This window comes from Oncorhynchus kisutch, unplaced genomic scaffold (genome assembly GCF_002021735.2).
Source record: "Oncorhynchus kisutch isolate 150728-3 unplaced genomic scaffold, Okis_V2 Okis04b-Okis11a_hom, whole genome shotgun sequence".
NCBI lineage: Eukaryota > Metazoa > Chordata > Actinopteri > Salmoniformes > Salmonidae > Oncorhynchus > Oncorhynchus kisutch.
Genome location: NW_022261981.1, coordinates 5273981 through 5294315, shown reverse-complemented (window position 1 = coordinate 5294315; position 20335 = coordinate 5273981). Strand labels below are relative to the sequence as shown.

At 45.7% G+C, this 20335-nt stretch overlaps 1 protein-coding gene across 2 annotated transcripts in view; it reads right to left on the bottom strand.

Annotated features, from left to right (window-relative positions):
* The window catches only part of LOC116359734 (paired box protein Pax-2a), a 73735-nt gene that overhangs the window by 44488 nt on the left and 8912 nt on the right, over positions 1 to 20335 (bottom strand). For both annotated transcript variants that reach the window (XM_031813120.1, XM_031813119.1), the window contains exons 4-5: positions 20212 to 20291; positions 17020 to 17139 (exon numbers count right to left, since the gene is read on the bottom strand). In XM_031813120.1, the coding sequence (XP_031668980.1) occupies positions 17020 to 17139; positions 20212 to 20291 (200 nt within the window). The remainder of the gene's footprint in view (positions 1 to 17019; positions 17140 to 20211; positions 20292 to 20335) is intronic.

Sequence of the window (20335 nt, the reverse complement as noted above, 5' to 3'; positions counted from 1 at the left end):
AGTCCCAGGATGCCGTTCTCCAAACAGAGGGAGCCTTAGCTTTTCCCTTTTACAGCCTTCCAGACCCCTCCCTTCCCATCCCAGGCTGCAACGGCTCTGGCTACTGCCTCTCCGTCTCCAGCCTCCTCCTCCGCGGATCTCTGGAAAGGGCTTCAGCTCCCTTACAAATCTGTCATTCTAAATTTGCGGCAGATTATGTTCTCTGGTTGGTCCTGGAGGGAGCGGTGGAGATATATGATATGCAAGGAGGGACCCTATTGATTGCCTGCCTGGTCTGGTGGCAAAGAGGGAGCCGAAATGAACTTGAAATGAACATCATGCCTCAACTCAATGTGCGTATAATACTCTACTTAATCCCACATTTTTCTCTGCCATGGAATTCAATTGATCAATCATGTCTCTCCTGATAGTACCATTTGGAAGGGTTATTGCCATTCCATTCTGCCGCTTGACCTTTTCTCACTGGGGCCAGAGGATGAACCTGCACTCCCAAGAAGAGCAAAACGCATCAAGGGGATATATAAGAGACCCTGGGGGAGTCGGGTGTGTGTGCGTGCGTGTGTGTGTGTGTGTGATTGGGGGAGGGGAGGGGGGTCTGTGCATGTGGTGAATAGGTTAATGCCATTTGCTGCCCAACATACAACAATAATTCTATATCCTCAAACAAATGATTTCGATAACTAATCATTTAAAAATAAAAAACATTAAAAGACCTATTATGGTAAATGTATTTCATGTAACACACATGTAAAATCTTTCTATTTTCATAGTGTGATCGGTTGGGATCTGTTGCAATATGCAATCACAGGAGAACATAAATCACTTCTACTCTACACTGTTCAGCTATTTTCTTCTGATTTTCAGTATGGATAAATCTAATCACATCTTTTGATCTGGCATTATTTCTGGACAGCTCCACTGGGGGCCTCAGCCTCTCGTAGCTCCGCTGAACGGTTGGCGCTTTATCAACCTCAACTGTTCCCTTCGGTCCTCGGAAGCAAATAGACTCATTAATTACTTTCCATCTGCTAGGCCAGAGTACATACCATGATCAATACCCGCACATTAGTCATTCACCACAGAGGAATACACTTCCCATACACAAGATAAACCACCCGCAGGTCAACCTACAGTACATGGGCTGTGGTTCCCACTCAAACCATCCCCCAGGTAAACCTACAGTACATGAGCTGTGGTTCCCACTCAAACCATCCCCAGGTCAACCTACAGTACATGGGCTGTGGTTCCCCCTCAAACCATCCCCAGGTTAACCTGTTGTTCCCACTCAAACCATCCCCAGGTCAACCTACAGTACATGGGCTGTGGTTCCCACTCAAACCATTCCCAGGTTAACCTACAGTACATGGGCTGTGGTTCCCACTCAAACCATCCCCAGGTTAACCTACAGTACATGGGCTGTGGTTCCCACTCAAACCATCCCCCAGGTTAACCTGTTGTTCCCACTCAAACCATCCCCAGGTCAACCTACAGTACATGGCCTGTGGTTCCCACTCAAACCATCCCCAGGTTAACCTGTTGTTCCCACTCAAACCATCCCCCAGGTAAACCTACAGTACATGAGCTGTGGTTCCCACTCAAACCATCCCCAGGTCAACCTACAGTACATGGGCTGTGGTTCCCACTCAAACCATCCCCCAGGTAAACCTACAGTACATGAGCTGTGGTTCCCACTCAAACCATCCCCCAGGTCAACCTACAGTACATGGGCTGTGGTTCCCACTCAAACCATCCCCAGGTCAACCTACAGTACATGGGCTGTGGTTCCCACTCAAACCATCCCCAGGTCAACCTACAGTACATGGGCTGTGGTTCCCACTCAAACCATCCCCAGGTCAACCTACAGTACATGGGCTGTGGTTCCCACTCAAACCATCCCCAGGTCAACCTACAGTACATGGGCTGTGGTTCCCACTCAAACCATCCCCAGGTCAACCTACAGTACATGGGCTGTGGTTCCCACTCAAACCATCCCCAGGTCAACCTACAGTACATGGGCTGTGGTTCCCACTCAAACCATCCCCAGGTCAACCTACAGTACATGGGCTGTGGTTCCCACTCAAACCATCCCCAGGTCAACCTACAGTACATGGGCTGTGGTTCCCACTCAAACCATCCCCAGGTCAACCTACAGTACATGGGCTGTGGTTCCCACTCAAACCATCCCCAGGTCAACCTACAGTACATGGGCTGTGGTTCCCACTCAAACCATCCCCAGGTCAACCTACAGTACATGGGCTGTGGTTCCCACTCAAACCATCCCCAGGTCAACCTACAGTACATGGGCTGTGGTTCCCACTCAAACCATCCCCAGGTCAACCTACAGTACATGAGCTGTGGTTCCCACTCAAACCATCCCCAGGTCAACCTACAGTACATGGGCTGTGGTTCCCACTCAAACCATCCCCAGGTCAACCTACAGTACATGGGCTGTGGTTCCCACTCAAACCATCCCCAGGTCAACCTACAGTACATGGGCTGTGGTTCCCACTCAAACCATCCCCAGGTCAACCTACAGTACATGGGCTGTGGTTCCCACTCAAACCATCCCCAGGTCAACCTACAGTACATGGGCTGTGGTTCCCACTCAAACCATCCCCAGGTCAACCTACAGTACATGGGCTGTGGTTCCCACTCAAACCATCCCCAGGTCAACCTACAGTACATGGGCTGTGGTTCCCACTCAAACCATCCCCAGGTCAACCTACAGTACATGAGCTGTGGTTCCCACTCAAACCATCCCCAGGTCAACCTACAGTACATGGGCTGTGGTTCCCACTCAAACCATCCCCAGGTCAACCTACAGTACATGGGCTGTGGTTCCCACTCAAACCATCCCCAGGTCAACCTACAGTACATGGGCTGTGGTTCCCACTCAAACCATCCCCAGGTCAACCTACAGTACATGGGCTGTGGTTCCCACTCAAACCATCCCCAGGTCAACCTACAGTACATGGGCTGTGGTTCCCACTCAAACCATCCCCAGGTCAACCTACAGTACATGGGCTGTGGTTCCCACTCAAACCATCCCCAGGTCAACCTACAGTACATGGGCTGTGGTTCCCACTCAAACCATTTTACATCTATGTTAAAAAAAACTCACCCTAATGTCCAGTACATCTATGTAAAAAACCTTCACTCTAATGCCCAGTACATCTATGTAAAAAACCTTCACTCTAATGCCCAGTACATCTATGTAAAAAACCTTCACTCTAATGCCCAGTACATGTATGTAAAAAACCTTCACTCTAATGCCCAGTACATCTATGTAAAAAACCTTCACTCTAATGCCCAGTACATGTATGTAAAAAACCTTCACTCTAATGCCCAGTACATCTATGTAAAAAACCTTCACTCTAATGCCCAGTACATCTATGTAAAAAACCTTCACTCTAATGCCCAGTACATGTATGTAAAAAACCTTCACTCTAACGCCCAGTACATCTATGTAAAATAAACTCACTCTAATGCCCAGTACATCTATGTAAAATAAACTCACTCTAATGCCCAGTACATCTATGTAAAAAACCTTCACTCTAATGCCCAGTACATGTATGTAAAAAACCTTCACTCTAACGCCCAGTACATCTATGTAAAATAAACTCACTCTAATGCCCAGTACATCTATGTAAAAAAAAAATCGCTCTAATGCCCAGTACATCTATGTAAAATAAACTCACTCTAATGCCCAGTACATCTATGTAAAAACCCTTCACTCTAATGCCCAGTACATCTATGTAAAATAAACTCACTCTAATGCCCAGTACATCTATGTAAAAACCCTTCACTCTAATGCCCAGTACATCTATGTAAAATAAACTCACTCTAATGCCCAGTACATCTATGTAAAAACCCTTCACTCTAATTTATTTATTTATTTCAGCTTTATTTAACCAGGTAGGCTCGTTGAGAACAAGTTCTCATTTACAACTGTGACTTTGCCAAGATAAAGCAAAGCAGTGCGACACAAACAACAACACAGAGTTACACATGGAATAAACAAACATACAGTCAATAATACAATAGGAAAACAATTTACAGTGTGTGTAAATGAGGTAAGATAAGGGAGGTAAGGAAATAAATAGGCCATAGCGGCAAAATAATTACAATTTAGCAATTTAAACACTGGAGTGATTGATGTGCAGAAGATGAATGTGCAAGTAGACATACTGGGGTGCAAAGGAGCCAAATAAATAAATAACAGTATGGGGATGAGGTAGATAGATGGGCTATTTACAGATGGGCTATGTACAGGTGCAGTGATCTGTGAGCTTCTCTGACAGCTGGTGCTTAAAGCTAGTGAGGGAGATATGAGTCTCCAGCTTCAGTGATTTTGAAATTCGTTCCAGTCATTGGCAGCAGAGAACTGGAAGGAAAGGCGGTCAAAGGAGTAATTGGATTTGGGGGTGACCAGTGAGATATACCTGCTGGAGCGCGTGCCCAGTACAATGTCCAGTACATCTATGCCTAAAACCCTCACTCTAATGCCCAGTACAAATATGTAAAAAACACTCACTCTAATACCCAGTACATCTATGGATATGGCCCAAAATACACCTTATTCCCTATATAATGCAGCCCTTTTGACCAGAGCCCTATGGCCTGACTATCACACCCATGTCTGCTGGAATAGGTTGTTCTAGCTGGTGGTAAGGAGACCCCCAGTCTAGCCTGGCTAAACCAGACTGAATGCTAAACTCAATGGTGAGCTCAGCATTCAGTCTACTTTTTACCAGGCTAGTTAACTAGAGGTATTCTGTTTCATCCTGATGACATGTAGAAGTGAATTCAACCATCACAATGACATTTCTTAAAGGTACATTGGAAATATTTTTTGATGTGTCTAAAAAAGAAAATTACAGCCATTTTTTTTTTTTTACGGAGTATCACAGCCACCCAGCAATGTAATACGACACATAGACCACATGTCATATTTCTATGACATATACCGCAAGACATATATGGTACATGTTTTTGTGGGCGAGTTTCCCATTCCGTGCTAGCTGTTATGTCGTCGACAGTTACCATCTTCCTGTTTGTTCATCATTTGGAATGGAGGCTGGCTGTAATATCTGACACTACTAAATTACATTTGCTAAGATACATTGTACATGGTTTTTGGGGGCCATTTTCCATACCATTTCAGCTATTAATTATGTCATAGCATTAGTCGGTAAACCTGGAAATCATAATGGCTTTGTTTACATGTCATTTAGCAGACGCTCTTATCCAGAGCGACTTACAGTAGTGAGTGCAGACATGTTCATACTGGTCCCCGGTGGGAATTGAACCCACAACCCTGGCGTTGCAAGTGCCACGCTCTACCAACTGGTCTCTGTTTCTCCACATCCTCCCCAGTGATGCTAATAACTTATGTTGTTATGTCATAGTAGATAATGTCTTTGTTTGTTGGTGTGTCTCCATAGTGATGGTGTCTGTGTTATTGATCAGTGAGTGACAGGCTTGAGTGTATTCATCTTGACATGGCTGGGCATTAACACTCCGGTAACGAGGGAGCAGAGGACTCCAGACTCCATCAGATCACATCACCAGCTCTATAAGACAGACTCCTCTCCGCGGGCTCGCCACCCCAAGGTCATGACCCCTAGCAGGGGGTTGAGCCGACGTAATTCTGTCTCTGCCTGGAGTCAGAGAGAGAGAGAGGTCGTCTGCCTTACTACACGGACTACCTGTCTGCCAAACACGGCAGAATATAAACCACGAGAAACATCAGCTTTGAGAAGGAAGCTGATGTCTTCTGGCCATGACGGTGATTATACAATAGGCACGAATGGCCCCGTGAAGAATTGACCAAAGCAACGGCGTCAAAATATAAGATCGTAATTGTTATAGTATCTTATTCATGGTAAAATTCAACCTGTGTTCAGTCTGTGTTTAGGCCTGAGTGGAGGCACATGGAGGTGAAACGGCACCTTAGGGTCATGAAGGCCCCTCTTTTCTGAATAGGCTTTTTGCCTTTCTGTTGTTCTAGTTTGAACAACATTATCTAGCTATACGTAAGCTAGTGATTCTCTTTCCCAAGCATTGCATTAGCATTCTGTTTGAACAACATTATCTAGCTATACGTCAGCTAGTGATTCCCTTTCCCAAGCATTGCATTAGCATTCTGTTTGAACAACATTATCTAGCTATACGTCAACTAGTGACTCCCTTTCCCAAGCATTGCATTAGCATTCTGTTTGAACAACATTATCTAGCTATGTGTCAACTAGTGATTCTCTTTCCCAAGCATTGCATTACCATTCTGTTTGAACAACATTATCTAGCTATGCGTCAACTAGTGACTCCCTTTCCCAAGCACTGCATTAGCATTCTGTTTGAACAACATTATCTAGCTATACGTCAGCTAGTGATTCCCTTTCCCAAGCATTGCATTAGCATTCTGTTTGAACAACATTATCTAGCAATACGTCAACTAGTGACTCCCTTTCCCAAGCATTGCATTAGCATTCTGTTTGAACAACATTATCTAGCTATACGTCAGCTAGTGATTCCCTTTCCCAAGCATTGCATTAGCATTCTGTTTGTTTTTGTGATATCACTCCCTCATTTACAACTAGCTTAAATTTACACCCTGAATTAAATCCAATTAACACTAATTTCAAATTAAATTGTACCCGTTGACACATACATTTTTCCATCGAACGTTTTGGTTAATGTATTGTTAACCAAATCAAATATTTAAACATTTTAGTGCACATATGCTCCGCATAGCCTCTCTTCAATATGTCTCAGATAGATACTTTAATATATCTTTCTACTTACACAGATATGTGTAACTAAGACAATTCTCTCACTATACACTCTGCTGGCCTCAGAAAGACAACTCCATATCGTCTGAACGTTGACGGTCTGAGTCATTTGACATTTGAGTCATTTAGCAGACAATCTCATTCATAGCGACGTTCTCATCCATAGCAACGTTCTCATCCATAGCGACGTTCTTATCCATAGCAACGTTCTTATCCATAGCGACGTTGTCATCCATAGCGACGTTCTCATCCATAGCGACGTTCTCATCCATAGCGACGTTCTCATCCATAGCGACGTTCTCATCCATAGCGACGTTCTCATCCATAGCGACATTCTTATCCATAGCGATGTTCTTATCCATAGCGACGTTCTTATCCATAGCGACGTTCAACAACGGTAGGTCCAACTACAGACGGTGTACAGTGACGGTGTACAGGAAGGCCCTGACACCATTCTTCATCGATCTGTTCCTGGGTATTAATTAAGCAGCCTTTTTTTCATTGATTTAGCACATTATAGTTCAGTGCGTTACCGCCTGTCTCTCAGACTTGATGTTGTTGAACTGAGATCCTCTGTTGATTCACCCTTCTCCCTGGGCTGCATCCCTAAGGACACCCTATCCCCTATATAAATGCCCTATGGGCCCTGGTCACAAGTAGTGCCGTGTAGAAGGAATATGGTGCCATTTGGGGCCCAGTCCCTCTCTCACCCAAACAGATGGTGATGCTGACAGAACACTGATGTGAACAGGATTCATGGCCTAGTGCTCCATCATTCATCTGTCCCTGTCTCTGTCCCTGTCTCTGTCTCTCTCTCTCTGTCGCTGTCCCTCTCTCACCCAAACAGATGGTGATGCTGACAGAACACTGATGTGAACAGGATTCATGGCCTAGTGCTCCATCATTCATCTGTCTCTGTTCCTGTCTCTGTCCCTGTCTCTGTCTCTCTCTCTCTCTGTCGCTGTCTCTCTCTCTCTCTGTCTCTGTCCCTGTCCCTGACTCTGTCTCTGTCTCTGTCTCTGTCCCTGTCTCTGTCCCTGTCTCTGTCCCTGTCTCTCTCTCTGTCCCTGTCTCTGTCCTTGTCCCTGTCTCTGTCCTTGTCCCTGTCTCTGTCCTTGTCACTGTCTCTGTCGCTGTCCCTCTCTCTGTCTCTGTCTCTGTCCCTGTCGCTGTCTCTGTCCCTGTCTCTGTCTCTTTCTCTGCCTATGTCCTTGTCACTGTCTCTGTCGCTGTCCCTCTCTCTGTCTCTGTCCCTGTCGCTGTCTCTGTCCCTGTCTCTGTCTCTTTCTCTGCCTATGTCCTTGTCACTGTCTCTGTCGCTGTCCCTCTCTCTGTCTCTGTCTCTGTCCCTGTCGCTGTCTCTGTCCCTGTCTCTGTCTCTTTCTCTGTCCCTGTCTCTGTCTCTGTCGCTGTCCCTCTCTTTCTCTTTCTCTCTCTCTCTCTTTCTCTATCTGTCTTTCTATCCCCTCTCCTCCTCTGTCTGTCTGTCTGTCTGTCTGTCTGTCTGTCTGTCTGTCTGTCTGTCTGTCTGTCTGTCTGTCTGTCTGTCTGTCTGTCTGTCTGTCTGTCTGTCTGTCTGTGAATGATATGAAATGATGATCTAATTGTGGAATTTCTCTTTTTTTTATTACTATCACATTGTACAAAAGCTTCAGACAACGCAGAAACATATATATTTTAAATAATTGAAATGAAGAATACCCATAATGGTAGCTATGATTGTCCATATTGTGGGTCGTATTTGAATAGCGATGTGAAATGGTTTCAAAAGACTGGACACACTTGGTGAGATATCATTCTCTTTATTGGCCATTAGCTAGATACCGTATCCTGAAGAAACCTCTCAGCTGTATCTGTCCAGGTGATTTCAGCTCAATCACCCAATAGAATGGGTGTCAGCAGCCCGTTGTCCGTAACTGTTAGTCAGTATCTTAATAATGTACCTTAATTCAACAATCTGTATTTCCACCACAGTATAGTAATATATCTCTGCTAACGTTGCATCCATTCTAGAACATTCTAACACTGTGGTACGGAACATACAGCCCATTGTCCGTAACTGTTAGTCAGTATCTTAATAATGTACCTTAATTCAACAATCTGTATTTCCACCACAGTATAGTAATATATCACTGCTAACGTTGCATCCATTCTAGAACATTCTAACACTATGGTACGGAACATACAGTGACAACACAATTACCAAACAAAAGCAGTTCCCTATCGGTCCAAAGCATGTTGTCTATTCCACAGGCTGCAATACAAATTTCTTCTTGCCAATAATTCCTACAGTCATTGAACAGAATATTTCAGACCCTTGAGCTATTTCCTTTGTCTTTTCCAGTTGCCAGCCCCTCGGAGGGGAGTGGGGATGCGTGTGGAGGGTTGGACGGGTTGGGGGGGGGGGGGGGGGGGGGGGGGGGGGGGGGGGGTTGGAGGGGAGAGAGGAGATGGAGACTAGGATGTTAATTTGTGAGGTAATAGCTTTTCTCTGCGGAATTGCAAATTCTCATATATATGGACAGCAGACAGGACATCCATGGTCACCAACGACACGATGGGTACGTCCCAAAGGACACCCTATCCCCATTATAGTGCACTACAAGGCCCTCGTAAAAAGCACTGCACTACAAAGGGAATAGGGTGCCCTTTAGAACACAGCTCAGCTCCAGAGGTCCTCTCTCCTCTCCTCTCCTCTCTCTCTCTCTCTCTCTCTCTCTCTCTCCTCTCCTCTCCTCTCCTCTCCTCCTCTCCTCTCCTCTCCTCTCCTCTCCTCTCCTCTCCTCTCCTCTCCTCTCCTCTCCTCTCCTCTCCTCTCCTCTCCTCTCTCTCTCTCTCTCTCTCTCTCTCTCTCTCTCTCTCTCTCCTCTCCTCTCCTCTCCTCTCCTCTCCTCTCCTCTCCTCTCCTCTCCTCTCCTCTCCTCTCTCTCTCTCTCTCTCTCTCTCTCTCTCTCTCCTCTCCTCTCCTCTCCTCTCCTCTCCTCTCCTCTCCTCTCCTCTCCTCTCTCTCTCTCCTCTCTCTCTCCTCTCCATGCTCTGTCCTGGCTGGCAACAATAGCTGCCAAGTGTAACATGCTACTTTTAATTTGCAATAACACATGACAAAGCCAGATTAATGGCTCTTATGACACGAGTGTCCCTGGCGCCGGTCTTCTCCAGGACCCGGTGTACATAACGCGTGTCACACTACATTATCTCTACATCCCTCTAGTAATGGGGAGACCTGCTTTCTTTAAAGGGCTCCTCACTGCTGAGTTGGAACTTAGGAGCTGTCTGACTGGTGCACCTTGGCACAGAGCCACAGTACAGCCGAGGTTCTGGACCTCGACACACCGTCCTTCCCTTTCACTGCATGAGCCGCTTACGTTCAGCTTGTTATTATTGTTTATTTACCCTAGCTACCGAGTTAGTTTTTTAATACAGTTAAATAAAGTTTGTTTTTCACCGTTTGATAAAGACTGTTTGTCTTCTATAAATGTTCCTATGTGCAGAGGTAAAAGTGTATACAGGTATACAGTGTATACCTTTCTACAATAAAGTCAACTCTTGGGGGGCGAATTCTCTTCACCGCGAATGAGAGAAACATGGTGGTGTGTGAGTTAACATTCAATCTCTAAAAAAAGAGTTTGTGCCGTGATCAGAGAGTCATAATCAGGCTTAGCAAGTTAAACGGGGCTCGGCTCACAGAAGGCTAAAGACTGGACGATGGGGACATATAATCCAATGCATTAACTCATACCGCCAACACAGTAGCATACCTCAACATATACAGCATCAAGATAGGTTGAAACAAACAGCTTATTCAACACTGACCTCTGGTCTTAGTAGGAAACACTGACCTCTGGTCTTAGTAGGAAACACTGACCTCTGGTCTTAGTAGGAAACACTGACCTCTGGTCTTAGTAGGAAACACTGACCTCTGGTCTTAGTAGGAAACACTGAACCTCTGGTCTTAGTAGGAAACACTGACCTCTGGTCTTAGTAGGAAACACTGACCTCTGGTCTTAGTAGGAAACACTGACCTCTGGTCTTAGTAGGAAACACTGACCTCTGGTCTTAGTAGGAAACACTGACCTCTGGTCTTAGTAGGAAACACTGACCTCTGGTCTTAGTATGAAACACTGACCTCTGGTCTTAGTAGGAAACACTGATCTCTGGTCTTAGTAGGAAACACTGACCTCTGGTCTTAGTAGGAAACACTGACCTCTGGTCTTAGTATGAAACACTGACCTCTGGTCTTAGTAGGAAACACTGACCTCTGGTCTTAGTATTAAACACTGACCTCTGGTCTTAGTATTAAACACTGACCTCTGGTCTTAGTATGAAACACTGACCTCTGGTCTTAGTAGGAAACACTTACCTCTGGTCTTAGTAGGAAACACTGACCTCTGGTCTTAGTAGGAAACACTGACCTCTGGTCTTAGTATTAAACACTGACCTCTGGTCTTAGTAGGAAACACTGACCTCTGGTCTTAGTATTAAACACTGACCTCTGGTCTTAGTATGAAACACTGACCTCTGGTCTTAGTATTAAACACTGACCTCTGGTCTTAGTATTAAACACTGACCTCTGGTCTTAGTATTAAACACTGACCTCTGGTCTTAGTATTAAACACTGACCTCTGGTCTTAGTATTAAACACTGACCTCTGGTCTTAGTATTAAACACTGACCTCTGGTCTTAGTAGGAAACACTGACCTCTGGTCTTAGTATTAAACACTGACCTCTGGTCTTAGTATGAAACACTGACCTCTGGTCTTAGTATTAAACACTGACCTCTGGTCTTAGTATTAAACACTGACCTCTGGTCTTAGTATTAAACACTGACCTCTGGTCTTAGTATTAAACACTGACCTCTGGTCTTAGTATTAAACACTGACCTCTGGTCTTAGTATTAAACACTGACCTCTGGTCTTAGTAGGAAACACTGACCTCTGGTCTTAGTATGAAACACTGACCTCTGGTCTTAGTAGGAAACACTGACCTCTGGTCTTAGTAGGAAACACTGACCTCTGGTCTTAGTATTAAACACTGACCTCTGGTCTTAGTATTAAACACTGACCTCTGGTCTTAGTATTAAACACTGACCTCTGGTCTTAGTATTAAACACTGACCTCTGGTCTTAGTATTAAACACTGACCTCTGGTCTTAGTAGGAAACACTGACCTCTGGTCTTAGTATTAAACACTGACCTCTGGTCTTAGTATGAAACACTGACCTCTGGTCTTAGTATTAAACACTGACCTCTGGTCTTAGTATTAAACACTGACCTCTGGTCTTAGTATTAAACACTGACCTCTGGTCTTAGTATTAAACACTGACCTCTGGTCTTAGTATTAAACACTGACCTCTGGTCTTAGTAGGAAACACTGACCTCTGGTCTTAGTATGAAACACTGACCTCTGGTCTTAGTAGGAAACACTGACCTCTGGTCTTAGTAGGAAACACTGACCTCTGGTCTTAGTATGAAACACTGACCTCTGGTCTTAGTAGGAAACACTGACCTCTTGTCTTAGTATTAAACACTGACCTCTGGTCTTAGTATTAAACACTGACCTCTGGTCTTAGTATGAAACACTGACCTCTGGTCTTAGTAGGAAACACTTACCTCTGGTCTTAGTATTAAACACTGACCTCTGGTCTTAGTATTAAACACTGACCTCTGGTCTTAGTATGAAACACTGACCTCTGGTCTTAGTAGGAAACACTTACCTCTGGTCTTAGTAGGAAACACTGACCTCTGGTCTTAGTAGGAAACACTGACCTCTGGTCTTAGTATTAAACACTGACCTCTGGTCTTAGTAGGAAACACTGACCTCTGGTCTTAGTATTAAACACTGACCTCTGGTCTTAGTATGAAACACTGACCTCTGGTCTTAGTATGAAACACTGACCTCTGGTCTTAGTATTAAACACTGACCTCTGGTCTTAGTATTAAACACTGACCTCTGGTCTTAGTATTAAACACTGACCTCTGGTCTTAGTATTAAACACTGACCTCTGGTCTTAGTATTAAACACTGACCTCTGGTCTTAGTAGGAAACACTGACCTCTGGTCTTAGTATGAAACACTGACCTCTGGTCTTAGTAGGAAACACTGACCTCTGGTCTTAGTAGGAAACACTGACCTCTGGTCTTAGTATGAAACACTGACCTCTGGTCTTAGTAGGAAACACTGACCTCTTGTCTTAGTAGGAAACACTGACCTCTGGTCTTAGTAGGAAACACTGACCTCTGGTCTTAGTATTAAACACTGACCTCTGGTCTTAGTATTAAACACTGACCTGTCTCGAGTTCCATTAATATTAAATGTATAGTAGACTAAATAGTAATTACTTTGCGAACTATAATTTACTGTAACACACAGTAAAGTAAAGCATGATGCCGTCTAGCTATAGTCATGATATCGGATGCAATATACTATTTTTTCAAACGGTGGCTCGCGGCGAGACATTGTTTTTAAAGCAGTGTTTTGATGAGCCATGATGTGAGAGAGGATTGAAGGCCCGAGGTTGATATTTTTGGAAAGATAAACTATCAGTGTCCCTTGGCTTGTGATTCCAGGTGGGTATTATTGACTGGGTCTGGAGAGGTAGTATGTAAGAACCATATCTCTACCCTACACTACCACACCTGAAATCCCCACACTCCCCACCCAACCACCCTTCACTCCCCCAACCAACCACCCTACACTCCCCCAACCAACCACCCTACACTCCCCCACCCAACCACCCTACACTCCCCCACCCAACCACCCTATACTCCCCCACCCAACCACCCTACACTCCCTCAACCAACCACCCTACACTCCCCACCCAACCACCCTACACTCCCCCACCTGAAATCCCCACACACCCAACCACCCTACACTCCCCCACTCAACCACCCTACACTCCCCCACCCCACCACCCTACACCCCCTGCTTCCCTCTGCTCTCACTAGGGCTGGAGAGGGAGTATTTGTGCGTCCCAAATGGCACCTTCCCTATTCCCTATTTTCCCCATAGGGCTCCCGTCAAAAGTAGTGCACTATATAGGGAATAGAGCACCATTTGGAACGCAAGCTATATAAGAACCACAGAGCCCTGTTCCCTCTGCTCTGCTCTTTCATCAGCATGCCGCCCGGCCCGGGGAACTTAAATCAAGGAAATGGCAGGACATCAAGGAGATCATTTGAGACTGAATAGCCGTAGAAACATGGGGCTGTCATCTATTAGAGGAGAGGACCCTCCAAAACACGCCGCCGAGCAGCTTTCCTCTCTCTACGAGCCCCTCTATTTGTCCTTATAAGTCCTTCCTCACCATGTCCTCTAATGCCTGTCTCTCTCTCTCTTTGTCCTTATAGGTCCTTCCTCACCATGTCCTCTAATGCCTCTCTCTCTCTCTCTTTGTCCTTATAGGTCCTTCCTCACCATATCCTCTAATGCCTGTCTCTCTTTCTCTCTCTCTCTCTCTCTCTCTCTCTCTCTCTCTCCTTACAGGTCCTTCCTCATCCTGTCCTCTAATGCCTCTCTCTCTCTCTCTCTCTCTGTCCTTATAGGTCCTTCCTCACCATGTCCTCTAATGCCTCTCTCTCTCTCTCTCTCTCTTTGTCCTTATAGGTCCTTCCTCACCATATCCTCTTATGCCTGTCTCTCTCTCTCTCTCACTCTCTCTCCCTCTCTCCTTACAGGTCCTTCCTCATCCTGTCCTGTAATGCCTCTCTCTCTCTCTCTCTCTCTCTCTCTCTCTCTCTTTGTCCTTATAGGTCCTTCCTCACCATGTCCTCTAATGCCTCTCTCTCTCTCTCTCTCTCTCTCTCTCTCTCTCTCTCTCTCTCTCTCTCTCTCTCTCTCTCTCTCTCTCTCCTTACAGGTCCTTCCTCATCCTGTCCTCTAATGCCTACTATGCCCTTCAGTATCAATCTGCATGGAAATGTGTGCCTTCTATCATCCGATGACTAGATATTACACCCCAGCTAATAGGAAAGACTTCTTGTAGAATAGTCTGAAAATTAACTCTTGTAAAATGTCATCCGTTTGCATTCTGCCTTACGATCTCTCTCCACTAGCAGCATCTCTTTACAGCGGAAGAGAGTTGATTATGTCATTTGCCTTGTCCACGTCATGCTGGTTTTTATATCTCTGCCAGGAAATCTACCTTCGACACGTCATTAGTCATACCCTCTCCCTCCCATCCTTCCATTTCTCCATCCCTCCACGCAGCACACACATAAAACATCCTATTCCTCCGAATACCCCCACAAACCCTGCTCGCTGCTCGCGCTTCTCCTCTCCACTTCCACCCGACAAATGTCATACAGGACAAAAGACAACGGTATGAAATCCTACTGCATATCGTCGTACGCTCATTAGCTACGTTCCTTACATACTACAGAAACAAGGGACTCATTCCCCTCCCAGTTCCCCATCTCGACACCAGTCTCCTTCCATAGGGTACATGTCCTCTTAACACAGTCTGGTTGTGAATGAATGGTCCTGCTCCATTATTCTCACCAGATGCTTATGTAGTGACATTAGAAAGCATGTTGCTTACAGATCCAATAATCTATATGGCCCCGGGCTTCTTATATCCACTACCTACTCTTTGAGACAGTAAAAAAAGAGAGGGAAAGAGAGACGGGGAGGGATGGAGGGGGGAGACGGAGTGATAGAGGGAGAGGGGGTAAATGAGCGAGAGAGAACAAGAGGGGAAAGAGAGAGGGGGAGAGAGGGAGAGAGAGGGATAGAGGGAGAGTGAACAAGAGTGGAAAGCGAGACGGGAGAGAGAGAGAGCGAGGGAGAGAGAGAGGATGGGGGAGCGAGAGAGAGAGAGAGAGCGAGGAAGAGAGAGAGGGGGGGAGCGAGGGAGAGAGAGATTGAAGGGGGAGAGGAAGAGAGAGAACAAGTGAGGAAAGAGAGAGAGAGAGAGAGAGAGAGAGAGAGAGGGGGGAGAGAGAGAGAGAGAGAGAGAGAGAGAGAGAGAGAGAGAGAGAGAGAGAGACAGGGAGGATGAGGTGCTGCTGGTGTTAAACGTGTCTCCTACACCGGAGGTGGTAGACGTTGGTTTCTTGAGTGACCTGGGTGGTTGGCTACATCATCTTGACATGTAATTATCTAAGCCCCTCTTAATCACTTCAACAAAGATTAATTGCACAAGACAACAGTGGAGGTCATGTCTTCAAATCAAACAGCTCTTCCACTTCTTCGTGACACACTAGAACACATTATCATGGTACATTTAGCCTTTATGGTTTTCCTGTAGTATCACTTTGCTCTGGCAATACACATCAGAATGTCTGATGCTGTACACTAGCTAGTTGTGTATGATGTTATGAAGACTGGGAGATATTCTATTCAGTATTTTCTATTTTGACTAGAAATGCTCCGATCCGTTCTGATCTGAAGTAAATCCATATTAGAACGCATCAACTCATCAAGGTGCTCTGAGTCAGACAACATCAAGGTGCTCTGAGTCAGACAACATCAAGGTGCTCTGAGTCAGACAACATCAAGGTGCTCTGAGTCAGACAACATCAAGGTGCTCTGTGTCAGACAACATCAAGGTGCTCTGAGTCAGACAACATCAAGGTGCTCTCAGTCAGACAACATCAAGGTGCTCCGAGTCAGACAACATCAAGGTGCTCTGAGTCAGACAACAACAAGGTGCTCTGAGTCAGACAACAACAAGGTGCTCTGAGTCAGACAACATCAAGGTGCTCTGAGTCAGACAACAACAAGGTGCTCTGAGTCAGACAACAACAAGGTGCTCTGAGTCAGACAACATCAAGGTGCTCCGAGTCAGACAACATCAAGGTGCTCTGAGTCAGACAACATCAAGGTGCTCCGAGTCAGACAACATCAAGGTGCTCTGAGTCAGACAACAACAAGGTGCTCTGAGTCAGACAACAACAAGGTGCTCTGAGTCAGACAACATCAAGGTGCTCTGAGTCAGACAACATCAAGGTGCTCTGAGTCAGACAACAACAAGGTGCTCTGAGTCAGACAACAACAAGGTGCTCTGAGTCAGACAACATCAAGGTGCTCTGAGTCAGACAACAACAAGGTGCTCTGAGTCAGACAACATCAAGGTGCTCCGAGTCAGACAACATCAAGGTGCTCCGAGTCAGACAACATCAAGGTGCTCCGAGTCAGACAACATCAAGGTGCTCATAGCCAGACAACATCAACAACAACACAACATTTTGGGACAAATACTATTCTGAGGAATAAGAAAGCCTTGTCTCTTACCTTCATCTCGTTTCCTCTTCTCGCCATTTGACCGGGGAATACCCAGGATGCCGTTGATGGAGTAGGACCCCACGGGGTCGTTGGAAGGGCTTGTTATAGGTGGAGAGGCCTGGCTCGGTACTGAGGGAAAAGAGAAATTTTCAAATTATTATTTCACCTTTATTTTGTGGTACTGTGTAGCTCAGTTGGTAGAGGCACTTGCAGGATCGTGGGTTCGATTCCCAGGACCACCCATAACTAAATGTATACACACAGTAGCCGACTGTAAGTTGCTTTGGATGAGGTTCGATTCCCAGGACCACCCATAACTAAATGTATACACAGAGTAGCCGACTGTAAGTTGCTTTGGATGAGGTTCGATTCCCAGGACCACCCATAACTAAATGTATACACAGAGTAGCCGACTGTAAGTTGCTTTGGATGAGGTTCGATTCCCAGGACCACCCATAACTAAATGTATACACAGAGTAGCCGACTGTAAGTTGCTTTGGATGAGGTTCGATTCCCAGGACCACCCATAACTAAATGTATACACAGAGTAGCCGACTGTAAGTTGCTTTGGATGAAGCATCTACTAAATAGTATTTCATGTTATTATTTAACCAGGTTGTTCAAATTGAGTAGAAAATATATTTTTTCAATGGAGACAAGGGTGATTAACAAGGGTTGGGGTTATGATACCGCTTACCCATGGTGTGGCCTGGTGTAAGGGTTAGGGTTAGGATACATCTTACCCATGGTGTGGCCTGGTGTAAGGGTTAGGGTTATGATACATCTTACCCATGGTGTGGCCTGGTGTAAGGGTTAGGGTTATGATACATCTTACCCATGGTGTGGCCTGGTGTAAGGGTTAGGGTTATGATACATCTTACCCATGGTGTGGCCTGGTGTAAGGGTTATGATACATCTTACCCATGGTGTGGCCTGGTGTAAGGGTTAGGATACATCTTACCCATGGTGTGGCCTGGTGTAAGGGTTAGGGTTAGGATACATCTTACCCATGGTGTGGCCTGGTGTAAGGGTTATGATACATCTTACCCATGGTGTGGCCTGGTGTAAGGGTTAGGATACATCTTACCCATGGTGTGGCCTGGTATAAGGGTTAGGGTTAGGATACATCTTACCCATGGTGTGGCCTGGTGTAAGGGTTATGATACATCTTACCCATGGTGTGGCCTGGTGTAAGGGTTATGATACATCTTACCCATGGTGTGGCCTGGTGTAAGGGTTAGGATACATCTTACCCATGGTGTGGCCTGGTGTAAGGGTTATGATACATCTTACCCATGGTGTGGCATGGTGTAAGGGTTATGATACATCTTACCCATGGTGTGGCCTGGTGTAAGGGTTATGATGCATCTTACCCATGGTGTGGCCTGGTATAAGGGTTATGATACATCTTACCCATGGTGTGGCCTGGTATAAGGGTTATGATACATCTTACCCATGGTGTGGCCTGGTATAAAGGTTATGATACATCTTACCCATGGTGTGGCCTGGTATAAGGGTTATGATACATCTTACCCATGGTGTGGCCTGGTATAAGGGTTATGATACATCTTACCCATGGTGTGGCCTGGTGTAAGGGTTAGGGTTATGATACATCTTACCCATGGTGTAGCCTGGTGTAAGGGTTATGATACATCTTACCCATGGTGTGGCCTGGTGTAAGGGTTATGCTACATCTTACCCATGGTGTAGCCTGGTATAAGGGTTATGATACATCTTACCCATGGTGTGGCCTGGTATAAGGGTTAGGATACATCTTACCCATGGTGTGGCCTGGTGTAAGGGTTAGGGTTATGATACATCTTACCCATGGTGTAGCCTGGTGTAAGGGTTATGATACATCTTACCCATGGTGTGGCCTGGTGTAAGGGTTATGCTACATCTTACCCATGGTGTAGCCTGGTATAAGGGTTATGATACATCTTACCAATGGTGTGGCCTGGTATAAGGGTTAGGATACATCTTACCCATGGTGTGGCCTGGTGTAAGGGTTAGGGTTAGGATACATCTTACCCATGGTGTGGCCTGGTGTAAGGGTTATGATATATCTTACCCATGGTGTGGCCTGGTGTAAGGGTTAGGGTTAGGATACATCTTACCCATGGTGTAGCCTGGTATAAGGGTTATGATACATCTTACCCATGGTGTGGCCTGGTGTAAGGGTTATGATATATCTTACCCATGGTGTGGCCTGGTGTAAGGGTTAGGGTTAGGATACATCTTACCCATGGTGTGGCCTGGTATAAGGGTTATGATATATCTTACCCATGGTGTGGCCTGGTGTAAGGGTTAGGGTTAGGATACATCTTACCCATGGTGTGGCCTGGTATAAGGGTTATGATATATCTTACCCATGGTGTGGCCTGGTGTAAGGGTTAGGGTTAGGATACATCTTACCCATGGTGTAGCCTGGTGTAAGGGTTAGGGTTAGGATACATCTTACCCATGGTGTGGCCTGGTATAAGGGTTATGATATATCTTACCCATGGTGTGGCCTGGTGTAAGGGTTAGGGTTAGGATACATCTTACCCATGGTGTGGCCTGGTGTAAGGGTTATGATATATCTTACCCATGGTGTGGCCTGGTGTAAGGGTTAGGGTTAGGATACATCTTACCCATGGTGTAGCCTGGTGTAAGGGTTATGATATATCTTACCCATGGTGTGGCCTGGTGTAAGGGTTAGGGTTAGGATACATCTTACCCATGGTGTAGCCTGGTATAAGGGTTAGGGTTAGGATACATCTTACCCATGGTGTGGCCTGGTGTAAGGGTTAGGGTTAGGATACATCTTACCCATGGTGTGGCCTGGTGTAAGGGTTAGGGTTAGGATACATCTTACCCATGGTGTGGCCTGGTGTAAGGGTTAGGGTTAGGATACATCTTACCCATGGTGTAGCCTGGTATAAGGGTTATGATACATCTTACCCATGGTGTGGCCTGGTGTAAGGGTTATGATATATCTTACCCATGGTGTGGCCTGGTGTAAGGGTTAGGGTTAGGATACATCTTACCCATGGTGTGGCCTGGTATAAGGGTTATGATATATCTTACCCATGGTGTGGCCTGGTGTAAGGGTTAGGGTTAGGATACATCTTACCCATGGTGTGGCCTGGTGTAAGGGTTAGGATACATCTTACCCATGGTGTGGCCTGGTGTAAGGGTTAGGGTTAGGATACATCTTACCCATGGTGTGGCCCGGGGCAGACAGGGATGTTCCATCTGGAGACGGGTGGAAAGGCTGCTGGACTTTTGTTCGTATTATCCTGTGATCACAGGAAAGAAAAGATGGTGTCAGTGCTGCTTCCTG